This window comes from Saccopteryx bilineata, chromosome 12 (genome assembly GCF_036850765.1).
Source record: "Saccopteryx bilineata isolate mSacBil1 chromosome 12, mSacBil1_pri_phased_curated, whole genome shotgun sequence".
Lineage (NCBI taxonomy): Eukaryota > Metazoa > Chordata > Mammalia > Chiroptera > Emballonuridae > Saccopteryx > Saccopteryx bilineata.
The window spans coordinates 56,167,678-56,192,825 of NC_089501.1; the positions used below are offsets into that span (position 1 = coordinate 56,167,678).

Sequence of the window (25,148 nt, forward strand, 5' to 3'; positions counted from 1 at the left end):
AATAAGCGCTGTATGCGCACACTCTTGACACTCGGCTAAGAACGCTGCGATGTACAATTTATCCCCTGCTGTAAAGGAGGAGGGGGGGGGAGCACTTGAACTTCCAGTGAGGAGCTGACTCATGGGGTAGCAAGCACCTGTGTGGCATGTCGTGGGCGGACGTGGGCAGCTCGGGGAGCCCACGAGCTCCCTGTGGCTGAGCCACGGGAGCCGGGGGTGGAGTGGGGGGCGGATGCCCAGACGAGTGCCCGTCCGTGAACTTTAATTCACTCTGGAGCGGGGAATGGCCAGCAGAAGGCCAAGGGCAAACCCTGGGGTGGGGAGGAAGCACTGTCAGAATAGCACAAGGTCCTAGATCAATTTTTCTTTTTTTTTTTTTTCTTTTTTTTTAGCGTGGGAACTGGTTATCTCAGGGTAGACGTTATGAAGCTGCAGATCCCACAACCACGGTAGATAGAATGTTCTGGCAACTGGCGCTGCACACAGAGGCCTGGTTTACATACACTGTGATTGTGTGTTCCTCTCCCCCTGGAATGGTGCGAAGTCGGGTGACCGTCTGTCAGGAGTGACAGGTCAGGATCCCGTACGGCTGTTGGAAGGTGGAACTGGCTAATGCCCTCCAAGTCCCACCCCCTAGTCATGACTTCATGTGGACAAAACTCCATCGACCCCCGAGGCTTAGAAAACAGGGTGTTTTAATACAAACCTTCCCCCCCTCCAAGTTAATTACTGCAAGGTCAGGCATACCTTTCCCGTGTTCTCTTAACGTAGACTAGTGTATTTATGTCTCGGTCATTCTGTGTTAAATAAATGTTTTGTTTTGTTTTTTTTTCTTATGACTGAGCAGGTGGCATGCTCTAAGAACAAGAGTTCTCTACAGAAGCTCTGACGCCGGCTTCCAAAAGGCTAGACGTGATCGGAGTGCCATTACTGGTAAATAAGAATTTGGAAGTTGATGTTTCGAATAACTTCTGATTTTATTTCCTGGTCACTCTCTCTCTCTCTCTGCTCAACAGCGGTCGAGGACAAATGTCAACCGTGGTGAGAAGGGCGGAGGCTCCTGTTTTATTTGGAAGGGGGGGCGGGGCAGATGGACGGAGTTCGTTCGCGCCGCCCGGTCAGACTCAGTGCGTGGCGGGGCGGGGGGTCTACTGCAGACTTAGAGAAACCTCGTATTGCCCAGGTGTGCCGGTCAGGCCTGTAAGTGTGTGTTTCCCGCCCTCTCTCATGGCACCGTGGCCCTGACAGCAGCGGTTATGGACAGGAGCAGCACAGAGGAGGTGACAGAACGTGGCAAGAGGCTTGGTGAGGTGACGTTGCACCCAGACCCACGGGACGGCCTGTCCTGCCTCTGACCCTGTCCGGTCAGGGCCGGGAGGCGTGGGGTGGACAGAGGGCCATCTGAGCAGGTGCTGCTCCTCGGGGCTCCCCCCGCTGTAGGTAACAGATGCGAGGGAGGTGCACTGGAGGTCCAGGAAGGCCGGTGCTAAAGCCCCGTAGGCACCGTTCACTTATGGGTTCAAATTCAGATCGGCCTGGCAGAACCCGTGGGCACCTTGCGTTGCCAAGCACGTTTGCAGATAGATGAACCCGTGACATTTATCTGAACGCAGTAGACATCTTCTAGTTTTGCAGGGAGTGACCAGTTAATAAGAACCCTCTCGAGAGCACTCTCAGTCCTGCCCAAGCAGAGGCCAGGGCCAGGGAAGAGCTGGGAGGTGCGGAGAATCCTAGTTCAAGGCTCTGGGCACTTCTGTCTAGTTAACAGGGCTGTGGACACTGGCATGTGTCTTTATTCCGGTAAATACCGATTTTCTTCACTCCCAATGTTAGCTCTCGCTGGTTCATGATTAGTGAAGGTCTGGGAGGGAGCTGACCTCTAACCTGGGCCTTGAATATGTATCATGTCTCTCGAACATTTATCATGTGCCTATCTGCCCCTCGTGATGAGGGGAGACAGCCCGAGAAACACAAATTCTCTAAGTGGAGCTTTAAAGATAAAGCCGTGAGTGGACTTGCCACAACACGCCATGAGGCTGAGCCTAGAGCGTCTTCACTGCGGCAGAAAGAATTCCAGGCTGGTGCCTCACCGTGCACGCACCCTGGACTGCTGCCCCCTGAGCCACGAGGACTGTGAGCTGTCACCAGGTCCCTGACGGCCCGGAGGCACCTTCGCAGGGCCTGGGTCTCAGCAGCTTTGAAAGGATCAGGAGCAGACCTTCAGAAAGACCAGCCCCCCCATCTTCCTCACCCTCTGACACGACGCAGTGGAGTTAACCCATCACTCAGTAAAACGCAACGTTGCTCTCTCACCCTTTCTACAAGCAAATGGTTGAAGCGAAACATCCCACATCCCTCTTGCGTGAACTTAGCTGTCTCCTAGCAACAGAGCCTGGAGCGTCTGCACCCCAACTTCCCGAGCCGCCTCCTCTCGACACACGAAGGTGCCTCTTACCTTCCCCACAAATGACGGCACGTGATCGAGGAAGGTGATGTTTTAAAAACTCTGTATTCAAATTATTCACACCGAAGGTTATCCATTAAAATTATGAACATCTCTAAATACACTTCGTGTATCATACATATATATAGATATATATATATACTTTATATGTATAATTACATATCAACAGAAGACTTCCCGCTGCTCCTAAGCATGTGAGTAAAACAAAGGTAGGTTTGGCAACGTAACACCCACAGATGCATATATAACCAGCTGCTCGAATTACAAATTTATTTACACTTTGCCTTAGGCTACCGTTCTATCATACAAACATGACAGGAAAGGTTTCTTTTAAATACAAAGACTGCAAATGAATACATGAAAAAGTTACACACATGTACAGTATGTATAGTGTATAAATGCCAAGTGGAGACCCCTTTAAGTTATTGCACGTGTGCATCTTTACAAAGGTTTCTGTTATACATAGAAAATAATTGTTTTTTGAAATGTACTCATCCACTGCAACACAGTTGGGTATTGTTCACTTGAAATTCTTTCTCCTTCCAGAGTGAGCCCAGCAGCCCTTGGGGTATGGGGTCGTCGACCATAAACTGGTTTGTGGGGTGCACTGCCACTGTGAGCCGTGTGACTGACTGCACCCCAGCAGTTCTGGGGGTCGCAGGGGCGGGACACTGTCCCCAGCAGGCTCTCAGGTGCCTGAGGGAGGGAGACAGGAGCTCTTGTTCATATGGACTTGGAATGAAAGTCATCTTTTCTTTTCAGAAAGAGTCAAAATGCTGCATTTCTACAAATTTTGGTAACCGCTTCACAGTGTTTGGGCGAGCACATTATTTCAAATGCGTCACTGGGCTGGGTCTGGTGGACAGGTAGGGGTGTTGTACAGCAACCAATGCCTTCTTCTACAGGTAAATATACTGTACCTTCAGTTTGCACGCTAAAGAAACACAGAATATACACCATATGACAGATCATCGGGAAACACTCCCCTATGTCACTTCTATAGGACTGCCTGGCCCGTCACTTGATGGTACTTTAGGTGAGCAATCAATACCCTGTTAAAACTCAACTTGCAATAGCAATAAAAACTGCCCATTTCAGCTTTTGTAAATACACGGTACCTCACTAACAGCTAAAAAGCACCTTTGCTAACTGACTTCTCTACTGGGCAACCCGGATGCAGCTGGAAGTTTCTGTCCGAGTCCCTGGGTGACCTCACCTGTGTCTGCAGAGCCACGTGGGCCCATGGGGTGTCAGTCACACACACCCTTGAGACCACGGGGCACTGCTTTGCCCTATTGGGGCACGGAGGGACAAGCCTCGGTCTGAGGGAAGAGAGCGATGCTTCTATGGATTCTGAACGTGTTTCTTGGGGAACACCCATGTCTTTCTCTTTGTTCCATCCTGTAATAATTTAGAACCAGAACACCATTGAAACTTGTTTCTTTTTTTTTTTTTTTTTTTTTTTTTTTGCTCTTTTTAACATCAATCACATCAATGTATTGAATGCTTCACACAATCAAAACGTCCAGTTAGGAAAAAAAAAAAAAAAGCCAGAAAGCAAAAAGGTATGCTGATTGGATATCACTGATTTCAATTTAGTATACGACTTTTTAAAAACATCTGCAAAGTGTATAGCAGGTAAATACTTATGCAAATGTAAAAACGTCACAGCCAGGGGCTCCTGACAAGCAGGGGGCCGTACCCCCATAGCACACTCAGCTAAGGTACACTGTACGGTAAATCTGGCTGACACTGGCAACAGAAGAGATGCACGGGTGTGACTAAATCAATGTCATTCAAGAATTAAACTCTAAGTCAGGCAAGTGTAGAAAGCATGTTGGAAATATATATAAAGAGAGAAGTGATTTTCAAAATCTAAAAACCCATGCGCATGTACCTGAACCCCCAAAAAATCATAACACAGTTCTTGAAAGCTGCAAAAAAAAAAAAAAGACTGAATATTCATGGGCTGTCATCACCAGGGTCCATGCAAATAAAATCAGAGTGAAATCTGTGAGGAGAGAATGGTCCTGCTCATTGCACTGGGTCCCATGCACCATGGGTCTGTCCCCTGAAATGTCTTCCATTAGAGTTAAGCAAGAAAAGCAAAGGAAAAAAAAAAAAAAGATGTGACTGCAGAAGCAAGATTACAGTATTTTAAAGTCAAGCAAGGCACAGCCCAAGGCGTGGTGAATAATTCGGTCCTAGTTAAAGCTCACAACCTTCGTTTTGAGTTCAAAGAGCAGCTGAGAACGCTCCAGACCAAATGCACTTTAGAAACTGAGGGTAGGCAGGCGAAGGACTTAGCAGCTACGAGCGCCAGGTCCAGTGCACTGAACATTCCCGTAAAGCCAAGTTCACCGAGACTGCACCAAGTTAAAAAAACAAAATCTAGAAAGCATGCCGAAAAGAGGAAACCCACTCGGGACAAATCTAGCTTCGAGAGAGTTGTTTATGTGGCTGTGAGCGGTGGCCTCGAGTGGCCCTTCGGGTCACCTGCAGGGACGCTTCTCCGGCCTCTGCGAGCAGGGTCAGGAAGGACAGGAAGCAGGGGCGGCTCACACACCTCTCAGCACCGCAGCCGGCCGGAGCACGGGTCCCTGTCCCCACCCTGGTTAGAGAGCCACCTCGGAGAAGCACTTTCCAAACTCACTGTGCTCCTCTCAAGTTCTCTACGAATTAAGAAGATGCTTGCATTTTCTAGAATGTTCTTCCACCGCCCAAGTTCCTTAGGTCCTCTGGCATGCATTTTCCAAAGAACATTTCTAATTAACGAAATAAACTTGCTACCTCTGGAAGAAATAATGGAGCAGTGGCATTTGATCATGGAAACCCCGGTCTGTCACACATCAGCAACAAACCACAGGATCAGGAGCAGACCTTCAGAAAGACCTTCAGAAAGTCGTCTGCGAATCGACGACTCGGCCTATGCTCAGGGCCGGGCAGCCAAGGTTAGTCCCGAACAAGACCTGACCCCATGTGAAAAACCACCTTCACGAGAAGCTCGTCAAAACTTCTGGTAATAGAAACCATCGGCCCTTTTCAGAAAAGATGTGGGGAAAAGATGACATCAGAACTCTAGAGTTTGTCTGCTAACTATATCTGCTCACATGGAAAATGACCCTTAGTGGTATTCTTTCTCTTTTTTTCCAAAAACAGATTAGTAATAAACATCATCTCATTGTGGGACCCTTTAGGTCAGGCAAATCTATGATTCCTAAGTAAATCTCACACATGATAAAACAATATTAATAGTTCACATTAGAATCCAGTCTTTTGCTCAAACTTTGTCTCTATGATGACAGTATTTCACAAGAAATCCACCAACCAATCAATTCATCCCTCTTCCTTTGGGAAGCTGTTCAGAGGTCAGTCACATAATCCACTGGCTAAATGGAAATCAAAGAATATCCTGTAATAACCATCAGAACAGCAATCTTCAAATGCCACAGAGCCACAGAACCCCCACCCCGACTGTGAACTGTTTTCCATATCAAGAAGCAGAATTCATGCATTCTTTTAAAATCCTTTTAATTGAACAACAACCTTACACGATGCCCAACCCCCTGTGTGATTCAATCTCCAAGTTGAGGAGGTGACTGCATTCACGCTTGTGGCTGAAGTCGAACCAGGTGGGGCCGTCTCATAAATTTGGATTCCGTGGAACATGGAACGTCTTAAAATCCAGTTCTATGACAACACCCACACGGCGGAGGAAGCTTCCTAGCCAGCCCTTGATCAAACAACATACGTTTATTTCAACACGGCTGATTTTTATTTTTCATGGAGGTGTCTGCTCTCTCACACACACGAGTGTGTCTGCATACAGGTGTCCACATATGTACATGTGTGTGTACAGCTACAGGCAGGTGTGTCCACATATGTACATGTGTGTACAGCTACAGGCAGGTGTGTCCACATATGTACATGTGTGTACAGCTACAGGCAGGTGTGTCCACATACGTACATGTGTGTACAGCTACAGGCAGGTGTGTCCACATACGTACATGTGTGTGTACAGCTACAGGCAGGTGTGTCCACATACGTACATGTGTGTGTACAGCCACAGGCAGGTGTGTCCACATACGTACATGTGTGTGTACAGCTACAGGCAGGTGTGTCCACATACGTACACATGTGTGTGTACAGCTACAGGCAGGTGTGTCCACATACGTACATATGTGTGTACAGCCACAGGCAGGTGTGTCCACATACATACATGTGTGTGTACAGCTACAGGCAGGTGTGTCCACATATGTACATGTGTGTGTACAGCTACAGGCAGGTGTGTCCACATACGTACACATGTGTGTACAGCTACAGGCAGGTGTGTCCACATATGTACATGTGTGTACAGCCACAGGCAGGTGTGCATCTGGCTGGAGCGGTGTTCCCCTCTCGGCTACTTCCTTTACCCCACGTTGTGTAATTACAATCGCAAACGGGCTCCACGGAGGGAAAATGGCAACTCTCAGAAGCCCAGAAGGAAGTTGAACACATAGTGTTAATTTTAAAATAAGAACATTTATGTACAGCTCCCTTTGCTACAACATAAATAAACCACGTTGTAGAAACAACCGATTTATTTTTTTGCAAAAGACCAGGCCCCTATGAACAACATGTGTACAGTGTTGAGTGTGTAGAAGAGTATTTAAAACTGATTTTATTAGAAGCAGGATTCCAGCTTCCTGCCACGTGAACGGTGTGTTGGCTCTGTCTGCAGGAGCAGCCTGTCCCGTTCCGAGACGCGGAATTCCTTCCGGTCAGGACTCACCATGGGCCCAGAGGGGACTGCGTCACCGCGCTGAGAATCTTTACAGCATTCGTACGGACCACGATTACACTCCTCGGCGGCGTATACACCAGAGGTTACTGCTGTGCACTTCCCCGAACATTCACATGGTGGGGGGACATTAACCCAGCACAGACTCGACAGAAGAAACTCCTGGCACCGCGGGCTGCACACAGACACCGCTGTGCGGGGAGGGGAGCGGAGGACAGACGCCGCTCTGGCTGCCGGCTGCGGGCTCCCTCCTTCCGGTCGGGACCGGAGCCCGCGCAGGACCACGGAGGAGCAGGAGGAAGGGACACAGGGGAGAGGATACTGCAGGAGGACAGACGCCGCTCGGACTGACGGCTGCGGGCTCCCTCCTTCCCGGCCGGGACCTGGAGCCTGCGCAGGACCACGGAGAAGCAGGAGGAGGGGACCCAGGGGAGAGGATACTGCAGGTGGGGGAAAACCTTATGAAAGAATTAAAGCTGATGATTTAATCTGATTTTAGGGGAAAAAATGAATGGTAATGAAATAATTTGTAGAATAAAATTTTCATTTGGAATGTGATTCTAAAAATTTTTCAGTGACATCAAACAAAATTATAAAAAATCATCAGTCAAAATTTACATTTTGCATCGATAAGACCTGTCCATTAGAAAATGTACGTGCCTTGCTTTTATTGATTTCTTTATGCTAAACGATTAGAGAGTTTGCCAAGACTGCACTAAGGTTTTCTGTAAGTGTCCTCTGACGTGTGGACTGACACGGGACGCCTGAGCTCCCTGGTGACACACGTCTGCGCTCTGCCCCGGGGACAGACGGTCTACCCACTCCTTCCGTGTTAGATCTGCTCACCTAAGCCTTGAGTACAGATTAGATCACACACTTCAGACCCCCTGACTTCTAGAACCCATTTCCATCACTGAACGGCAGGAACCTCAATGACGCTCACCCTGAGGCCATCTGCTACAAGTCACACTAATCACAAGTAGGTCACACATGAACACTCACAACAGTAACATATAAAAATTCCCATTTGTAACCAATGGCATCAGAGCCACGTGGGTACAATAGCCGACAACACCGTAAAAGTACCATTTTAACCCTCGCTGGAAAGACACAGCAGCACCCTCGGGAGTCACGCCTGTCCTGTCCTGAAGGCCTGGGCCACGGCTCACAGAGCCAGCAGGGTCCCGCGGGCGCTGGTCTCTGGCCCGGGGGCATTTCGGATGAGACAGGCGGGGTCACCTGCAGGACGCTGCTACTTGGTGGCACCTTCTGGGTGAGGCTGGCCTCCCCTCGCCCCACAAAAACAAAAGGAAGAAAGTCAAAGAAGCGAGGTGAGCGTCTGTAGGCGGGACGGCCCCGGAGGCGGGTGTCAGTCGTCCATCTTCACAGAGGGCTTCTCTGAGGGGCCCAGGGCCAGCGGTGGTGACGAGATCCACACGGCGCTCTCCTCCCCACGGATGACCTTCTCCCACTGGCTGAGGTTGTTCCTAGGACAGGAGACGCAGGGTTAGGAAGATGTGCCCATCTTTAGAAGGATTTCTGGACTGTGCCTCAAAAATCAACCACCCCGCCCCACGGGCGACTCAAAGACACGGCTTCTGGTGCCGTCAGACCCTCACAGCAGCTAACCTGCCGGCCCGGCCGGCCCCCATGGGCCTCTGACTGGGCACCGCGGCTCAGCGTTCCCAGAAGAGCTGCCAACCACCAAATCCTGGGGAATCCCAGCCCCAGACTCCAAGGGCAGAAGGCAAGCCGGGCTCAGGGCAGGCCACTCTCAGCTGGTTAGAAGGGGAAGGACGAAGGAGGGCCATCGGGTTCCTGCCAAGAAGCGTGGGGTCAGTGAACAGGGAGGGAGTGGGGACACTGAGGGACACTGGAAACAGCCAGCAAGTCCCTGCTCCGCAGGTGGAAATGAGGCCACATCACATCGGAAACTGCCGGGTGCCTCACTGTAGACACTGTCGTACATAGAAAGCCACCACAAGCTACACTTGCCACACGTCACACACAACACGCCACCGTGAATTCCACCTGACACACTTCTGAATCTCCTCGTCACAGGAGAGCTGCCCTGTGCCCTGGTGACTCCAGTCTCAACACGGCCTCGACTCCCCCTGCCCTCCCGTCTCTCTCTCTGTGTCTGTGGCTCACAGGCCTCGACTCCCCCTGCCCTCCCGTCTCTCTCTCTGTGTCTGTGGCTCACAGGCCTCGACTCTCCCTGCCCTCCCGTCTCTCTCTCTCTGTGTCTGTGGCTCACAGGCCTCGACTCCCCCTGCCCTCCCGTCTCTCTCTCTGTGTCTGTGGCTCACAGGCCTCGACTCCCCCTGCCCTCCCGTCTCTCTCTCTCTGTGTCTGTGGCTCACAGGCCTCGACTCCCCCTGCCCTCCCGTCTCTCTCTCTCTGTGTCTGTGGCTCACAGGCTGCCTGTCGTGGGACACTCGCCCCATGTGACCGCCGTCCTGCCCGCACGGGGACCTGCAGGGATCTCGCCACTCCCCGCCTTGCACCTTGCCTGCTGACACACGGAGTTCGTGTCAGAAGGCAACCCTGGCACTGACAAAGGTCCCTACAGAGCACACGTGTGCTGAGACACCTCTGGACAGAAGAAACCCCTAAAATACACACCTGGGAGATGCAGCGACTTCAACTTCAGGAGATCATTGTGTATCATTTCCCCAGAACCTACAGAAACTATTCTGGTTATACTACAGAAAAGACACACACTGACTTTGCTGTTTTTCTCAAGGACACACAGTGAACTAAGTGTTAATACAATCAAAACGGCCCTTCCGGGTCTGTGTGGTTCTGTCAAGCTCACTAAAGCGAGAACCCGTCCAGGCTGCCGGAACAGCTCCAGACCCACTGATATCCGCAACCACGCACTCGCCGCTCTGAAACACTTAGCGTGGAACACAGACGTCCAGAAGCAGGAGGTAACAATTGCCCTATTGCCTCAGATATGTTTTTATTTTATTTTTTTACAATTAGAGATTGGATTGTAACTGATACTTCAATTTCTCTTCAGCGGCACACCCAAGAAATCATTTTAATGAGCAACTACTAACGAGGTCAGCTGTGGCTCGACAAAGCAAAGTGGACATTGTGTTTCACTTAAACAGAAAAGCACAGGATTGTAAAAATCTTGTTGGCGCTGTTTTTTGCTTTCCTTTAAACATGAGTTTGTAAGTTCCAACAGCGAGGGAACCCTCTTGCATTGCTGTGGGAACACAGGCTGGTGCAGCCACCGTGGAGAGTAGTGTCATTGCCTTGAAGGATGAGAAATGGAACTGCCTACGACCCAGCAATGCCACTTCTGGGAACATAGCTGAAGAAACACAAAATTCTATTTGAAAGAATATGTGCACCCCTATGTTCAATGAGCATTATTTACAACAGCCAAGGTCTGGAAGCAGCCCACGCGCCCTCAGTAGACGGTGGGTAAAAACGCTGTGGTCCATTCACACAGGGGGGTGCTATTGTGTAGCCATAAAAAAGGGAAATCTTGGCCCTGGCCGGTTGGCTCAGCGGTAGAGTGTCGGCCTGGCGTGTGGGGGACCTGGGTTCGATTCCCGGCCAGGGCACATAGGAGAAGCGCCCATTTGCTTCTCCACCCTCCCCTCCTTCCTCTCTGTCTCTCTCTTCCCCTCCTGCAGCCAAGGCTCCATTGGAGCAAAGATGGCCCGGGCGCTGGGGATGGCTCCTTGGCCTCTGCACCAGGCGCTAGAGTGGCTCTGGTCGCGCAGAGCGACGCCCTGGAGGGGCAGAGCCTCGCCCCTGGTGGGCGTGCCGAGTGGATCCCAGTCGGGCGCATGCGGGAGTCTGTCTGACTGTCTCTCCCCGTTTCCAGCTTCAGAAAAAAAAAAACACACACACACACAAAAAAAAGGGAAATCTCACCCTTTGCAACTGCATGGGTGGACATTCCATTATTACACTGAATACATAAGCCAGTCAGAGAAAGAGAAGTGCTGTATGATCTCACTTATATGTGGAATCTAATGAACAAAAGAGATTAACAGACTCACAGACATAGAGAAGAGACTGACGGCTGTCAGAGGGGAGGGAGGGTTACAGATAGGGCTGGGTGACAAATGTGAAGGAATTAAGCAAAGAAAGAAAAAAAGAATAAAGAAGAACAGACACAGACAGCAGTGTGGTGATGACCAGAGGGAAGGGGTGGGGAGATAGAGAGGGTGAAGGGGGCACATGGTGACGAGGGGGACATGACTTGGGCTGGGGACACACAGTACAGTATACAGATGACGTCATGTAGAACTGTGCACCTGAAACCTGTACGATATTATTAACCGATATTATCCCAACAGATTCAAATAAAAAAATAAAGACAGAGAAAGGTTGTGAGAGATGAGAAACAGGAACAGGTAACAGGTGTCTTCCCTCTCCCTTGGGAGGAAAAGGAAACTGAAAGAGAAGGAAGACCCCACTCAGGCTCGCGGCTCCCACGCAGTAAGTGCTGCCTCAGCTGAGCTCCCGCCTGGGACACGCTGACACACGGCCCTGGCCTGTCCTCAGACAGGACGGGGAGGGGACTGCTGAGCCCTCAGAGACATTCCGTTCCTTCTCGGTGAGAGACTCTGTAAATCAGGCTCCTGACAGCCTGCAAGGCCTGGGCGGCCACACAGCCACACGGCAATGAGACGAGGATGATGTGGGTAAGAAGCGTTCAGGGAGGCAGGGCCCCCGCTCCCTCCCGCCGTCCCGTCCTGCGCCAGGCCCGGGGTCCAGGTACCTGCAGGCTCTGAGGAGCGGCTCCGTGGGCGGCAGGATCTGCATGAGCGTGGTGTAGCAGGGGATGGCCACCGCGTTGTAGAAGCCCAGCTGCTCCGCGGCACCGGCAAGAGACACAGGGCGTTAGCGCTCTAGCCGCGGGAGGCCGCTGGGGGCTCCTGGCCTCCCCAGGAACCTCCGCGTTAGGTCTGCTGGGGGCTGGGGCTCACAGGGCACTGAACACACCCTAGAGGTGAGGCAGGGAGCTGGGGTGCTGGGGCACAGGCAGAGGTGTCCCCTCGCTTCCAGACCCCTGAGACGCACCCACCGGCCTCCACTGACAGCTGGAACCCCACCCACCGTACCTGAGACTCACAATGGTGCCTGAGCCCCATCCCCCACCCCGCCCGACCTGGACGACCCCAGGTGACTGGACCCCCCCACCCCCGTGCGTACCTGGCCTTGGGGGACCTCGTCCCGCTTGTCCCTGTCCATCATGGGGATGGGCTGTATCCCCAGTTTCTTCATCTCGTCGCCCTGAAGGGAGGGGCAGGCACAGTCAGCTTTCTCGGCTAACGGCGGTTACAGAGCAGTGCTTGCTGCTCACAGGCTCTTCCCCGCAACCATTCGTTTTTCTCAAAATGAGTCATGTTTTTGGCAACTGACATAATGAAGAGTTAAGACGATGGAAAACAGAGCGTGTTCTTGTTTGGTGTCTATCCCGAGGCCCCTGGCACGAGCACTCAGCCCAGCAGCCTCTCCGGGCTCACTGCAAAAGTGAGACGTCACAGGAAGACACGCAGGACAGAGCAAGGGGCCGGACGAGGCACAGACAGCCGGCCTGCCCCACCTGCTCTCCCAACGGTTTTCACAGGCGATGGACCGGGGGCGGCTCAAGAGGGGATTTCTGACCAATAATGCTCCAGTGAAGACACAGGGTCACGGGCAGTGCGGCTGGGCAGCTTACAGCCACAGGCCTTCACCAGCACTTCCCGGGCCACAGGCCCTGCTCAGGCCCTGTGAACAGTGTCATTCCCTCCTCGTGACCTGCTTCTCCTAGTCACTCACTCTGAATATGCAGGAACCCCGGTATGTAGGGGCTGCCGTAAACAGGAGAAGTCTATTCCACTTACTCGTGGGTGGCCCAGAAGGAAAATTAAGAGGTCTCCCATCCAAGTACTAACCAGGCCCGACCCTGCTTAGCTTCCGAGATCAGATGAGACAGGGCGTGTTCAGGGTGGTGTGGCCGTAGACAGGAAAATTAAGAGGTAAAACACACATTTCCTATCACTCCGTTTACTCAGGAAGAGGTGTTCAAACACAGGTAACGTACATGCTTGTGCGCCATGTTGGGAGTATCACGCCTGCTGCTGAACGCTCTGCTATCCTGGCACAGCCTCACTTGTCAGGGGCACAAAATGACCTTCCTTTCGAGTTCCTAACCACAGGCATGCAGAGCCCATGAAGCTCTGTGTCCTTCCAAACACCTGTCAGGGCCTGTTTTAAAGCAGATGAGCAGTAACCGTTTTTTGAGTGAATGAATGACAGAGCGACTATTAAACAGGAAAATGGCTGCGTTATTGTGCGGTGACGGGGTTCCTGGGCTTTCGGTTGAGATCAGAGAATCTACACGTATTCAAGTCGGACGCGACAACACGGCTCCCACGTTTCCCCTGTGCAGACAGGGGTCAGTCCTTGTTTTCTGAAGTCACTTGCAGCAGGAGCAGCTGGCACATCGTTCCCCCACCACCTGCACATCTGCTCTCTCCTCACTGTCCCATTCCCCTCTACCAGCGACAGGCCAGTCAAGGACGTACCTCAGCCCAGAATTCCGCATAGATGTCGTTTGCTGTCAGTTTTGTCACTTGCCACAGTTTTGTCACAGAGCAGAGATCGCAGGCGGTCATCATCAGACCGATGACACGGTCTCTGGAACACAGGAGCACAGAGCGGGTCAGCACCCGCCCCCGGGCCACCGCGACTGGACCCGCAGCCATGGTTTGGGGTCGGGCTCGACAGCGGGCATCGCTCGGGAAGGGGCAGGACAGCGTGTCGGGGCAGGTGCAGCGACGGGCAGGAGAGCAGAGTGGAAGCCACCGGTCACTGGGATTTACTTCCTGCAGACCAGACACTCTCCCAAACACGAAGACACATGGCGATGACTGACACGCTCCGGCGGACACGTGTGAGGAAAAGGGAGTCTTGTGCTCCAGCACACGAGACACCGAGCCCCAGCGGCCTGTGGCAGACGGGACTGGGCACCAGGGTGGCAGGCGCCAGCCTCACTGTGCACGTAAGACACTGTCCAGCTACCAGAACACGAAGCGCCGACGTGCAAGCCTATGAGATCACAGCACAGAGCCTAGACTTCGTTGTGTGCCACGCTGACAAGCTGAAGTAACAGCAGAATAAACACAGTACAAAAATACATGGTATAAATGCTAGAAACTGTCTATTAATTCACCTACTCTTAGCCACTCGAGTGGCTTCCTGTCCGGGTGTATTATGAAGAATGCTTCTGTGAACAGTTGTGTTGACGTCTTGTGTAAACATGTGTTTTCTGGGTCACAAAATAAACCTACGTTGGGCTTTATAAGAAACTTAAAAGTATTTTCCAAAGCAGCTGTACATTTTATACTCCAACCAGCCACATATTAGTATGTACTTTGATAGTCTCACGTTCTTGCTAATCCTTGGTATTGTTGTTTTTTTTAAACTGTGGCGATTCTGGTGAGCGTGAGTGGTACACTGCTGTGGTTCTAATTTGGATTTTCTTATGATGAAAGATGTTCAGCAAACTTTCATGCTCTTATGATCTAAGTTTTGAAAAACTATTTTCATTCTGGGGCCACTACTAAAAAATACTTTTAAATGCTGTATAGCTGATGTGCTCAGAAAGCAGAAAAAAATCAATCACATGAAATGACCAAATAAATGACAAAAGATGGAAAAGAATGGAACACAAAAACAGGAACAAAGAGCAAAGCCAAGAACATAAAAACAGTAACAAATATGGCAGATATTTTTCAACAGTATCAATAATCATTTTAAATAGTAAGGACTATGCCTGAACTGAGAGACTGTCCGAGTAGGTCCCAACTGCACGCTATCTACAAGAAACCCACTTTAAATAAAAAACATGTAAAGATGACAAGTGAATGAGTGGACAAAGATATGCCACACTGATGCCAATCAAAAGAAAATGGGAGTGGCTATATTCATGTCAAATACAGTAGACTTACAAGCAAGAAAAGTTATCAAGGATAAATAAGAGCATTACATAACGAGAAAGGGGTCAATTCATCAAGAAGATATAACAATTCTAAATTTGCATGTGCCTAACAATAAAACATCAAAATATGTGTAGCAAAAATTAGCAGAACTCCAAGGAGAAAAGATGAATCCATTCTTTTAGCGAGAGACTACAACACCCCTCTCTCAGAAATAGATCAAGAAGGCAGAAAGTGGCCCTGGCCGGTTGGCTCAGCGGTAGAGCGTCGGCCTAGCGTGCGGAGGACCCGGGTTCGATTCCTGGCCAGGGCACATAGGAGAAGCGCCCATTTGCTTCTCCACCCCTCCGCTGTGCCTTCCTCTGTCTCTCTCTTCCCCTCCCGCAGCCAAGGCTCAATTGGAGCAAAAATGGCCCGGGCGCTGGGGATGGCTCTGTGGCCTCTGCCTCAGGTGCTAGAGTGGCTCTGGTCGCAACATGGCGATGCCCACGATGGGCAGAGCATTGCCCCCTGGTGGGCAGAGCGTCGCCCCATGGTGGGCGTGCCGGGTGGATCCCGGTCGGGTGCATGCGGGAGTCTGTCTGACTGTCTCTCCCTGTTTCCAGCTTCAGAAAAATGCAAAAAAAAAAAAAAAAGGCAGAAAGTTAGAATGATCATACCTGAACACAACAACAACTTCATCAAATAACTGGATACAGTTAGCATCAATAGATTGCTTCATCCAACAACAGCAGAAGACTCATTCTTTTCAGCTCACATAAAACATTCACCAAAGTAGACCATGTTCTGGGCCATGAACTACACCTTAACAAACTTAAAAGAACAGAAATCATATAATGTATGCTCTTAGATAACAATGGAATTGTTAAGGTACAAATAACAGAAAAGTGGAGGGAAAAGATCTCTAAATGCTTGGAGACTGAACACCACACTTCTAAATACAACCTAAGTCACAGAAGAAATCAAGAGAAGATCTATAAGCTTCCACTTTACGAAACTAGAAAAATAATGGCAAATTAAATTCAGGGTAAGCAGAAGAAAAGAAATAAGAATTAGATCAGAAATCAATAAAATTGAGAATAAGAAATCAACAGAGAAAATCAAACTCAAGCCTGTTTTTTGAAAAGATAAATTATATCAATAAGCCTCTGTCAAGTCTAACTGAGAAGAAAAGAGAGAGGATACAAGTTACTAATATCAGAAATGAGAAAAGAATATCACTACAGATCCCATAGACATGAAAAAGTGACCAGGCATACATATCATGAACAACTCTATGCCCCAAGTTTGACAACCAAGATGAAATGGACCAACTTCTTGAAGAATCTGCCAAAATATACACAAGAATAAAAACAATATGAAAGTACTTTATTTATTAAAGATAATTGAGTTAATACTAAATTACTTTTCCAAAACAGAATGAACCAGGCCCAGAATGGTTCACTGGTGAGTTCTATCAAACATTTGAAGAAAAAAAAAATTGTATCAATTCGCTATAATCCCTCTTTGTGCATAAAAGCAAGAAAACACTCCCTCATTCCATGAGGCCAGCAGTACCCCATGACCAGAACTTGACAAACACATTACAGGGAAATAAAACTACAGACCAACAGTTCTCATGAGCATGGATGTAAAAAATCCTCAACAGAATTTTAGCAAATCCAATCCAATCCTGCACAAAAAGAATCATGCACCACAACCAAGTAGGATATATCTCAGGTATGCAAGGCTAGTTCAATATTCAAAAATAATTTAATCTATCATATTACCAACAGGCCAAAGAAAATCACATGATCATATCAATAGATGCGTAACATTCACCTGACAATACTCAACACTCATTCATGATGGCAGCTCTCAGTAAACTAGGCACGGGGGTAACCTCAACTTGATCAAGATGTACGGCTAGCATCATACTTAATGGGGAGAGACCAGAAGCTTTCTCCTAAGATGGGGAATAAGGTAAGGGTATCCTTTCTTCTAAACTCTCCTTTCTAACATCAGACCAGAAGTCCTTAACAATGCAGTAAGACAATACAAGGAAATAAAAGATATACTTATTGAGAAAGAAGACATAAAACTGTCCTTGTTCACAGATGACATGTTTATCTCTGTAGAAAATCCAGAAGAAAAGACAAGAACACCACTGGACCTCACAGGTGATCACAGAGAGATGGAAGGATACAAGGTCAACACACAAAAGTCAACTGCTTCCCTTGCGTACTGGAAGGAACAAGCGAAATTATAAATTAGGAACATAGTACCTATTATATTAGCACCTCCGAAAATGAAATGCTTGTTTGTATGGAGGCCTAAGACCCAGAATAGCCCACACAATGTTGGAGGCCTGGCATCGCCCGACTTCAGGACTAACTATAAATCCACTGTAGTCATCAGCACAGTGGGAGAACAGAGAAATAGATCAATGGGACAGAACAGAGAGCCCCCAAGTAGACCCACATAACAGTGTCAACTGATGTCTGACAAAAAAGCAAAACCCAAACAGTGGATAAAGACAGTCTCTTCAGCAACGGGACACCCACATGCACAAAAAATGAATCCAGACACACACCTCACCCAAAGCTGCACTTGTTTTTAGAGGTGCATGGCCTCTGCTCACAGCTGCCGGGCTCCCCGCTGTCAGACCCCCTACCTGTGGGACTGGTTGTTGAGGTTCAGGGAGCCGCTGGCAGACCCCCTACCTGTGGGACTGTTTGTTGAGGTTCAGGGAGCCGCTGGCAGACCCCCTACCTGTGTGACTGGTTGTTGAGGTTCAGGGAGCCGCTGTCAGACCCCCTACCTGTGTGACTGGTTGTTGAGGTTCAGGGAGCCCTGTCAGACCCCCTACCTGTGGGACTGGTTGTTGAGGTTCAGGGAGCCGCTGTCAGGCCCCCTACCTGTGTGACTGGTTGTTGAGGTTCAGGGAGCCGCTGTCAGACCCCCTACCTGTGTGACTGGTTGTTGAGGTTCAGGGAGCCGCTCTGGTACATCTCCTCCAGCTGCTTCCTGTTTCCGAAGTAGAGCGCCAGGTCGGTGGCGATGATGGCTTTGCGGATGATCTCGAGCACCTGCTCGTACTCGCTGGAGCTCAGCGTGGAGAAGATGTTGTGCCCTTCCAGCTGCAGAGACACAAACACACCCCCAGTGACCAGTGCAAGCTCGGGTCCTGTGGCTTCTCCCCGGCGGGCGGTAGCACAGTCAGCCAGGGGCACCTGGCACGCCAATGACAGGTTTGGGGGGAACAGAAGAAGAGTCTGAAATGATGAATGGATTGGGTTGTGCCTTCTCTTCCAGCTACAACAACAAAACCAGCACTTGAATGAACTATTTCAGTGATGGTAACATCATCTGCTGCCACAAAATCTCAGTGACGAGACTACATACCTACCTAGTTTGTGGATATGTCTAATCAGTAACTGAAGGCCTGAAAAATGTAAAGTATTTAAATAAAAAATTTTTCTTCTTAAATCAAAAAGTGTAGTGCTTTTAATATTATGCTGAAAATTAATGAGCTAAAAGTCACCTCTATCCTTGTCCACTCCAGCAAGCGTAATGAACTCTGACCTACTGTCTCCTTACCCTAGAACAAGGGTAGTCAACCTTCTTATACCTACCGCCCACTTGTGTATCTCTGTTAGTAGTAACATTTTCTAACTGCCCACCAGTTCCACAGTCATGGTGATTTATTAAGTAGGGAAGTAATTTTACTTTATAAAATTTATAGAGCAGAGTTACAGCAAGTTAAAGCGTATAATAATAATTACTTACAAGTACTTTATGTCAGATTTTCGCTAAGTTTGGCAGAATAAATCTTTATAAAACAACTTGCTATAGTTAAATCTATCTTTTTATTTATACTTTGGTTGCTCTGCTACCACCCAGCATGAAAGCTGGAGCTCCCCCTAGTGGGTGGTAGGGACCAGGTTGACCACCACTGCCCTGGAAGAATGCACCCCACAACCTCAAAGTAAAGTGCACGTCAGCACACTGAACACTCTCCTCACGCGCAAGAGCTCACACACGAAACGCCAATCACACAGGTGCAAGCCCAGGCCACCTTCCCTCCCATCCTTGGGGCAGGGGACAGTGCAGCATGTCCCTCCCAGCAAGGCCCCAAGGCTGGTCACTTCGATTCTACTGTCCCAGAATTTTCTTCCTATATGGGCATCTTTTAAATACTTTCCACATTAATTCCTACCTCTGAGAATTTCAAGTTTTTATTTGTAATTGAGACAAAAATGGGTTGCTTTTCTCCAAACAGAAAAAAGGTTGAGATAATTAAGATGTGTAAAATTTGTGGGTTCACTAATAGTATTTTAATTATTTCATTTTCAGTCATCATGGTGCTACCAGAAATTGGTTTTTGAGTGTTCTCACTTGTCATAAGCTACCATGATTGGCTGACGAGATATATTAAATTGTAAAGTTATTAAAGTGTATTTCTGTACAAGACCAGACATCCACTACATGCTGTCTGCTTCCTGTCGCTCTGGAGTAAAGCTGCATGTGCACGCTATGTCCTTGCCCTCCGTCTTTCTGCGTCATTCACCCTCGGGAGTCCGTACATGCCCACAGCGTCCTCCGGTGCATGCAGCAGTCGGTTCCGGGTGGCCACCTCTCCGACAGCAAGGGCTGTACGGCCTTCTGCTTGCACAAGGTGCTCAGTGTAAAAAGCACTTTCACATACATGATTTCGCTTTCCAGTTACAAAGTGTAGACGAGTCCACCATCTCTCTGAGATGATGACTATGCTGGAATGCTACCAGGAAGTCCCTCTGACTGAGAAGACCCTGCGTCTCCTGGCTGTCACCATGACTGTAGTGACAGCCTCACGGCAGCAGCTCCACGAGCCCAGAGGGCGAGGTGCAGGCTGTGACCCGGCTGACGTCAGCTCAGCACAGGGGGACGCATCTCATGCTCAGAACATGCGTGAGCGCCATGGGCCCGGCGGCTGCAGCGAAGGCTGCTTAGTGACTGGTGGGGACAGGGAACGACTCAGGTTGGGCAGCTGGCTGAACTCAACCACCTTTCCGGCCCTTCCAACCTTGCTGTCTGCGGTCCTAGAGCCAAATGCTACAGAACGGAAACCTTTTCTCTGACCCGTGCTGTGACATCTCCCTGCTTTGGCAGGACCATGACCCATGAGGCCACTGGCCTCTGTTTCCACCCTGAGTGATTGTGAGCTGGGCTCCCCCAAACACGCTGTCAGCCGCAGGGTGTCCCCCAGTGCTGGTGTGCTCGCCTGCTGACTGACGGGACCTGAAGAGGAGCCACGTGCAATCCATGTGTGCACGTGGCTCGTCCCCCTGCTGCCAATGCCCACGCGGTCGCAGTGCACACAGTAGCCTCGCCTGCTGCTGGATCTGTTTTTAGTCTCTAGACTAGGGGGATCTTAGACTGAACTCTATAAATGCTCTTGATGACCAGAGTTACGACCGGACTGCGACCCCGTTCGTGACTGCATTTTCATCCCAGTCTAGAAGTGTCTGTTGTCTGAGACAAACGAAACCCGTTATAAAGGAGCTGTACACTCTGCCACCCACTGTGGATTAGTTATTTCTGTGATTGCTTCACAATACGAAGGAGGAAAAGTTGAGGATGGGACCTCTATAATAAAAGTTGTAACTAGGACTTTATTACTGCCTCCTTCGTTTCTATAAGAGTACAGGAAATGAATAAATAAACAAAAAATGGCCCTCTTAACTGTCCTTCGGTAGAGGGCTGGGTGAGGGAGGCATGGTGCGTGTTCACAGTGGGATGTTTCTCAGCCACGAGAAAGGATGACCCTGCCATCGCGACAGCACGGATGGATGGTGAGAACACCATGCTAAGCAAAGTCAAGTCAGACAGGAAAGGCTAAGAACCACGTAATTTCACTCATCTGTGGGACATAAAACTGAAACTCAGAGACACAGACAATGGCATGGCGGCACCAGAGGAAGGGCTGGGGGCAGTAAAGGCTTAAGGGGACCAAACACATGGTGACAGGAGGAGACCTGAATCCGGGAGGTGGGCGGACAACACAATGTACAGATGGTGTTATCACAGAATTGTACTCTTGAAACCCACAGGACTCTATTAACCAAAGTCACCCCAATAAATTTAACTAAAAAGAGAATTAAAATAAAATATAGGGTGGGGCAACAGTATGTTTACAGTGGTGAGTAAATAAAATGGAGTTGATTCTTGTATTGTTATATTTATTATTTTATACAAACAACCATAAACCTATTTTTGCACCATCCTATTCCGTGTCCATAAACAAAGTAGTATTTAAAGCTCCAATTTCACGTTAGTTAAAACATAAAGCCTCACAGAGTAATACAACACGTGTATCTCGGTAGGTAAGTGTGTCAGCATTCAGAGCCCAGGCCGCACTGTGTGAGGCTCACACGCACTGCAGGCAGCGGGCCCACTGCCACCTGCAGGCACGTGGTGGAGGCAGGCAGCCCAGCACTCCGGCCTCCGCGACAGCAGAGGAGCGGGCTATGGGCGCTGTGCTCCTGGGACCCACCCGTGCCTGAGCACACACGGTGCTGAGGTGCGGTGATGCTGGAAGGCCTCCAGCTCTTACACCTGGTGACACGAAGGACCCGGCCCCTTCCTGCCATCGGCTGTGTCTGTGCATCAGAGCGGGGAGCAGAGTCCCCCCTTACCAGACGCTCAGCCTGCAGGGTCTCCTGGTGCCAGACAGGGGTCACTTAGGGCCACTGCATCCAAGGCCCGACCTCCCTAAGCTCACCATGGAGGAGCTCGCAGGGTAGTGGAGCCACAGGAGACCGAGAGTGGACGGTGTGTCCTGCTGGGTGGGGAGGGGTCTGGCAGGACAGGAGTGGGACACATTCTGAAGGACACACGGAGGTGGGAAGGGGGAGCATGAGACCTGTGTTTGCTGGGACGACACCAACTTCAGGATGTCGATCAAGCGGACGAGCGCCAGGTGAGAGTTCAGGTAGAGGAGGGTGAACAAGAGGCCCAGGAGGGAGCCCACGTCTGGCAGTGACGGGGGCTCCAGACGATTCCAGGAGGTGCTGACACGGGCAGGTCTGCTCTGCCACAGCTCTGCCCACAGTGTGGATGCGGGCAGGGCGGGCAGGGGGCACGTGGGCAGAAGGCTGGGGAGGCGTGCAGGTAGGGTTGGGTGTCGGGACAGGCATGTGGGCAGGGCCAGGGCATGCCAGCAGGGTGGAAGGGATGCGGGTACATCAGAGCAGGTGCGGGAAGACACACCGACCAGTATTCTTTCCTCAGCGAGATTTTCAACACTATTATTAATCACAGTGACTCCTGCGGGCCCTGTGCCGCTCAGACCTATGAGACCTGTGGACGGCCCGGGGCTCAGGTGTCGACACCTGCAGTCCAGCAGTCCAGACCTCACTCCCTGAAGTCCTGCTCCGGCCAGGTGGACAGTCACTGCTCTAGGAAGTGACAGGCAGGGTGGACTCCCAAGGGCTTCAGGATGAAAACGTCCATGACAACTGACTGCATCCAACGTGCCCAACCCAAGGCCTTGAAAAGACGCCCAAGGCTCACTCTGGCGTGTCATCGCCCCCCCACATGGGACAGACGGACGGCACACTGAGGAGCAGGAGCAGGCTGTAAGTAAGAACGCAGGTTTTGGGGTCAAGCAATTCCAGAGTTGGATCCCATTCTGCCACTGCCAGCGATGGCACAATGGACGATGCGCACAGTTCTTCCCTGTGAAATGGGAGTGCAGAAGTCCCACCACACAGGAAACCACAGGACTGACAGCACATGAGGATGAGCACGGACCTCGTGTCTGGTTTACAGCGAGTCCTCAGCCGGTGACAAAACAAAGACTAGGACGGTGGAGGTGGTTCACTCCACCAGCACCAGCACCATTCCACAGCCGGAGGAAGGGAGAGGGATAAGGAGACACGAACAGAGAGATGTGCCCAGACGGACGTGGGGGCCAAAGACCATGTCCACTCAGAACCCCGCAGGGCAGGGCAGACTGAAGCCAGCCTGTCCCGCCGTCTCAGGTCAGCAGCGAGGCAGTGCTGGGGGTACCGCAGGCAACGGAAATTTCCCAGCGCAGACACACTGCAGGATCGTGTGAGCATGTCACGGAAACGTCACCACTACATAAGTAATGAAACTGCCATGGGATCTCACAATGCTGGGTGAAGAGGAACTCTCTTCAAGTGTGAACATATTTCCAAAACCGTGGGAATTTGAGATTCATAGGATATTAAGAAGTTTTTCTTAATAATGAGCATAATCATTCCTAACGAGTCTGTTTTCTAAAATTTTGACTTTCTGATACTTACCATAGGTAGGAGAGTTACAGGAGGCAAGCGACAGAAAAAAAGCAGATTCAATTTTCAAAATAATCATTAACATCTCAGAGGAAAGGGAAGGAACGCATTTAATATTCTGACACTAATGGTTCTATCACAATCACTAAAGCGAGTGGGTAAGGTTTAGGTGAGAACAAAGGGCCTATTTCCTTGGATGTCACTGTCCACTCGAAGGAGTCCCCTCACTCGAAGGCATGTCCCTTTCTCCTGCTGAGCTGTCTACACGCTCTGCACCACAGAGACTTACCTACTCACTTTCCCCCAAACAACACTTGCAGTTTTTATCTCTGGACTTGTTCTGCTCAATCTGAAGTCTCCCTCATTCTCCCCATTTCTACCTTGGTGTGACCATCTCCACACCCATCCACAGACTCCGGGGTCCCAGCCCACAGTTACGGAGATGACCAACATGCAGGGACTGCCCCCTCTGGCTTACACTTCAGAGCAGAGGAGAGCTCACTCATCCCGGAAAGCTCAGCACAGCGTGGAACCAGGAAGACACGTGTGTGCTCCGGGGCACCGTGTGGGGGCACGGAGCACCGGCCCCTCCCGGCTACGGACACACTGTTGAGAAGGACGGACAGACTGACACAGCAGCACTGAGGGCAGTCGGGGAGGAGACATGAGCATATGAGCAGTCCTGGTCAGTGAGGAGACCGAGGCTGGGGGACCACTGAGGACTGCCCGGCAGGAAAGCGACATGTGCAGACAGGCGCTGAGAAGGTGGAGCGGGGAGGAATGATGGTCAGGGGCAAAAGGCAGTAAACAGACATGTGATGAAGGACGAGGTGGGCCACCAAGCACAAGGGCCCTTGAGGGACGTGCAGGAGGGCGTCGTGGCCAGAGTGGCCAGCTCTGCATGGGGTGCCCCAGGTGGGCAGTCTCTCTCTCCTGAACGCCCACCCATCACGACCGACACACAGCTGTGGTGCAGCCACTGTGGAAACTGTCCTGATGCCCTGAGCTACGAGGTCACGGGGAGAGGTTAGAACGCAGCCTCTCTTTTCTCTGCTGGCCTCACGTGGCGACTGGCTTCCTCCACAGCTGCACTCACCACACTGCCCACTCCACAGGCCAGCCCACACGCCTGCTCACGCGTGGAAGGGGAGCTGGGCCACATGTCTGCGTGTGCTCCTCCTTCCCCGGCTGGCACTGCCATCAGCCCACAGCCCCTGCGTGCTCCGTCTGCCTGTCCTGATCAGCGAGGAGCCAGCTGTGACCCTGCACTCAGGCCAACAACACTGTGACGTGCACAGTGTGCAGTCGGAGGTCTGCACAAGCGGGGTCCCGGCAGACAGGGCCACGGGACGTGGGGCGAAAAGGCTGCAGGTGGAGAGGGCCGTCCAGGCACAGCCTGTGCTGGGGAACAGGCCACAGCAGGTGCCCACACTGAGCACGACTCTGCCACACGGAACGCTGCTGGGGGTCTGGGAACCAGTGTGACAGCGCCCTAGGCTGAGACGCAGTGAGAGCCACCGCCCGCTGGGAGGGCTGCCTCCCCAGAGCACGTGCAGGCGGAGCAGTGAGAAGAGCGGCCACGGGGCTGAGCTGGGACGCTGGCCCCCTGCAGACCCCACGCTCCAGGACAGAGACGTGTGCTGCGATGTCCCCTTGCCTCCTGC

The 25,148-nt window shown here is 50.8% G+C and overlaps 1 protein-coding gene across 1 annotated transcript in view; it reads right to left on the bottom strand.

Annotated features, from left to right (window-relative positions):
• Window positions 1-7,706: 7,706 nt before the first annotated feature.
• The window catches only part of PDE10A (phosphodiesterase 10A), a 160,221-nt gene continuing 142,779 nt past the window's right edge, over window positions 7,707-25,148 (bottom strand). The window contains exons 11-15 of the mRNA XM_066247818.1: window positions 18,152-18,324; window positions 13,793-13,904; window positions 12,432-12,512; window positions 11,998-12,086; window positions 7,707-8,734 (exon numbers count right to left, since the gene is read on the bottom strand). Coding sequence (XP_066103915.1) covers window positions 8,617-8,734; window positions 11,998-12,086; window positions 12,432-12,512; window positions 13,793-13,904; window positions 18,152-18,324 — 573 coding nt within the window. The 3' untranslated portion in view covers window positions 7,707-8,616. The remainder of the gene's footprint in view (window positions 8,735-11,997; window positions 12,087-12,431; window positions 12,513-13,792; window positions 13,905-18,151; window positions 18,325-25,148) is intronic.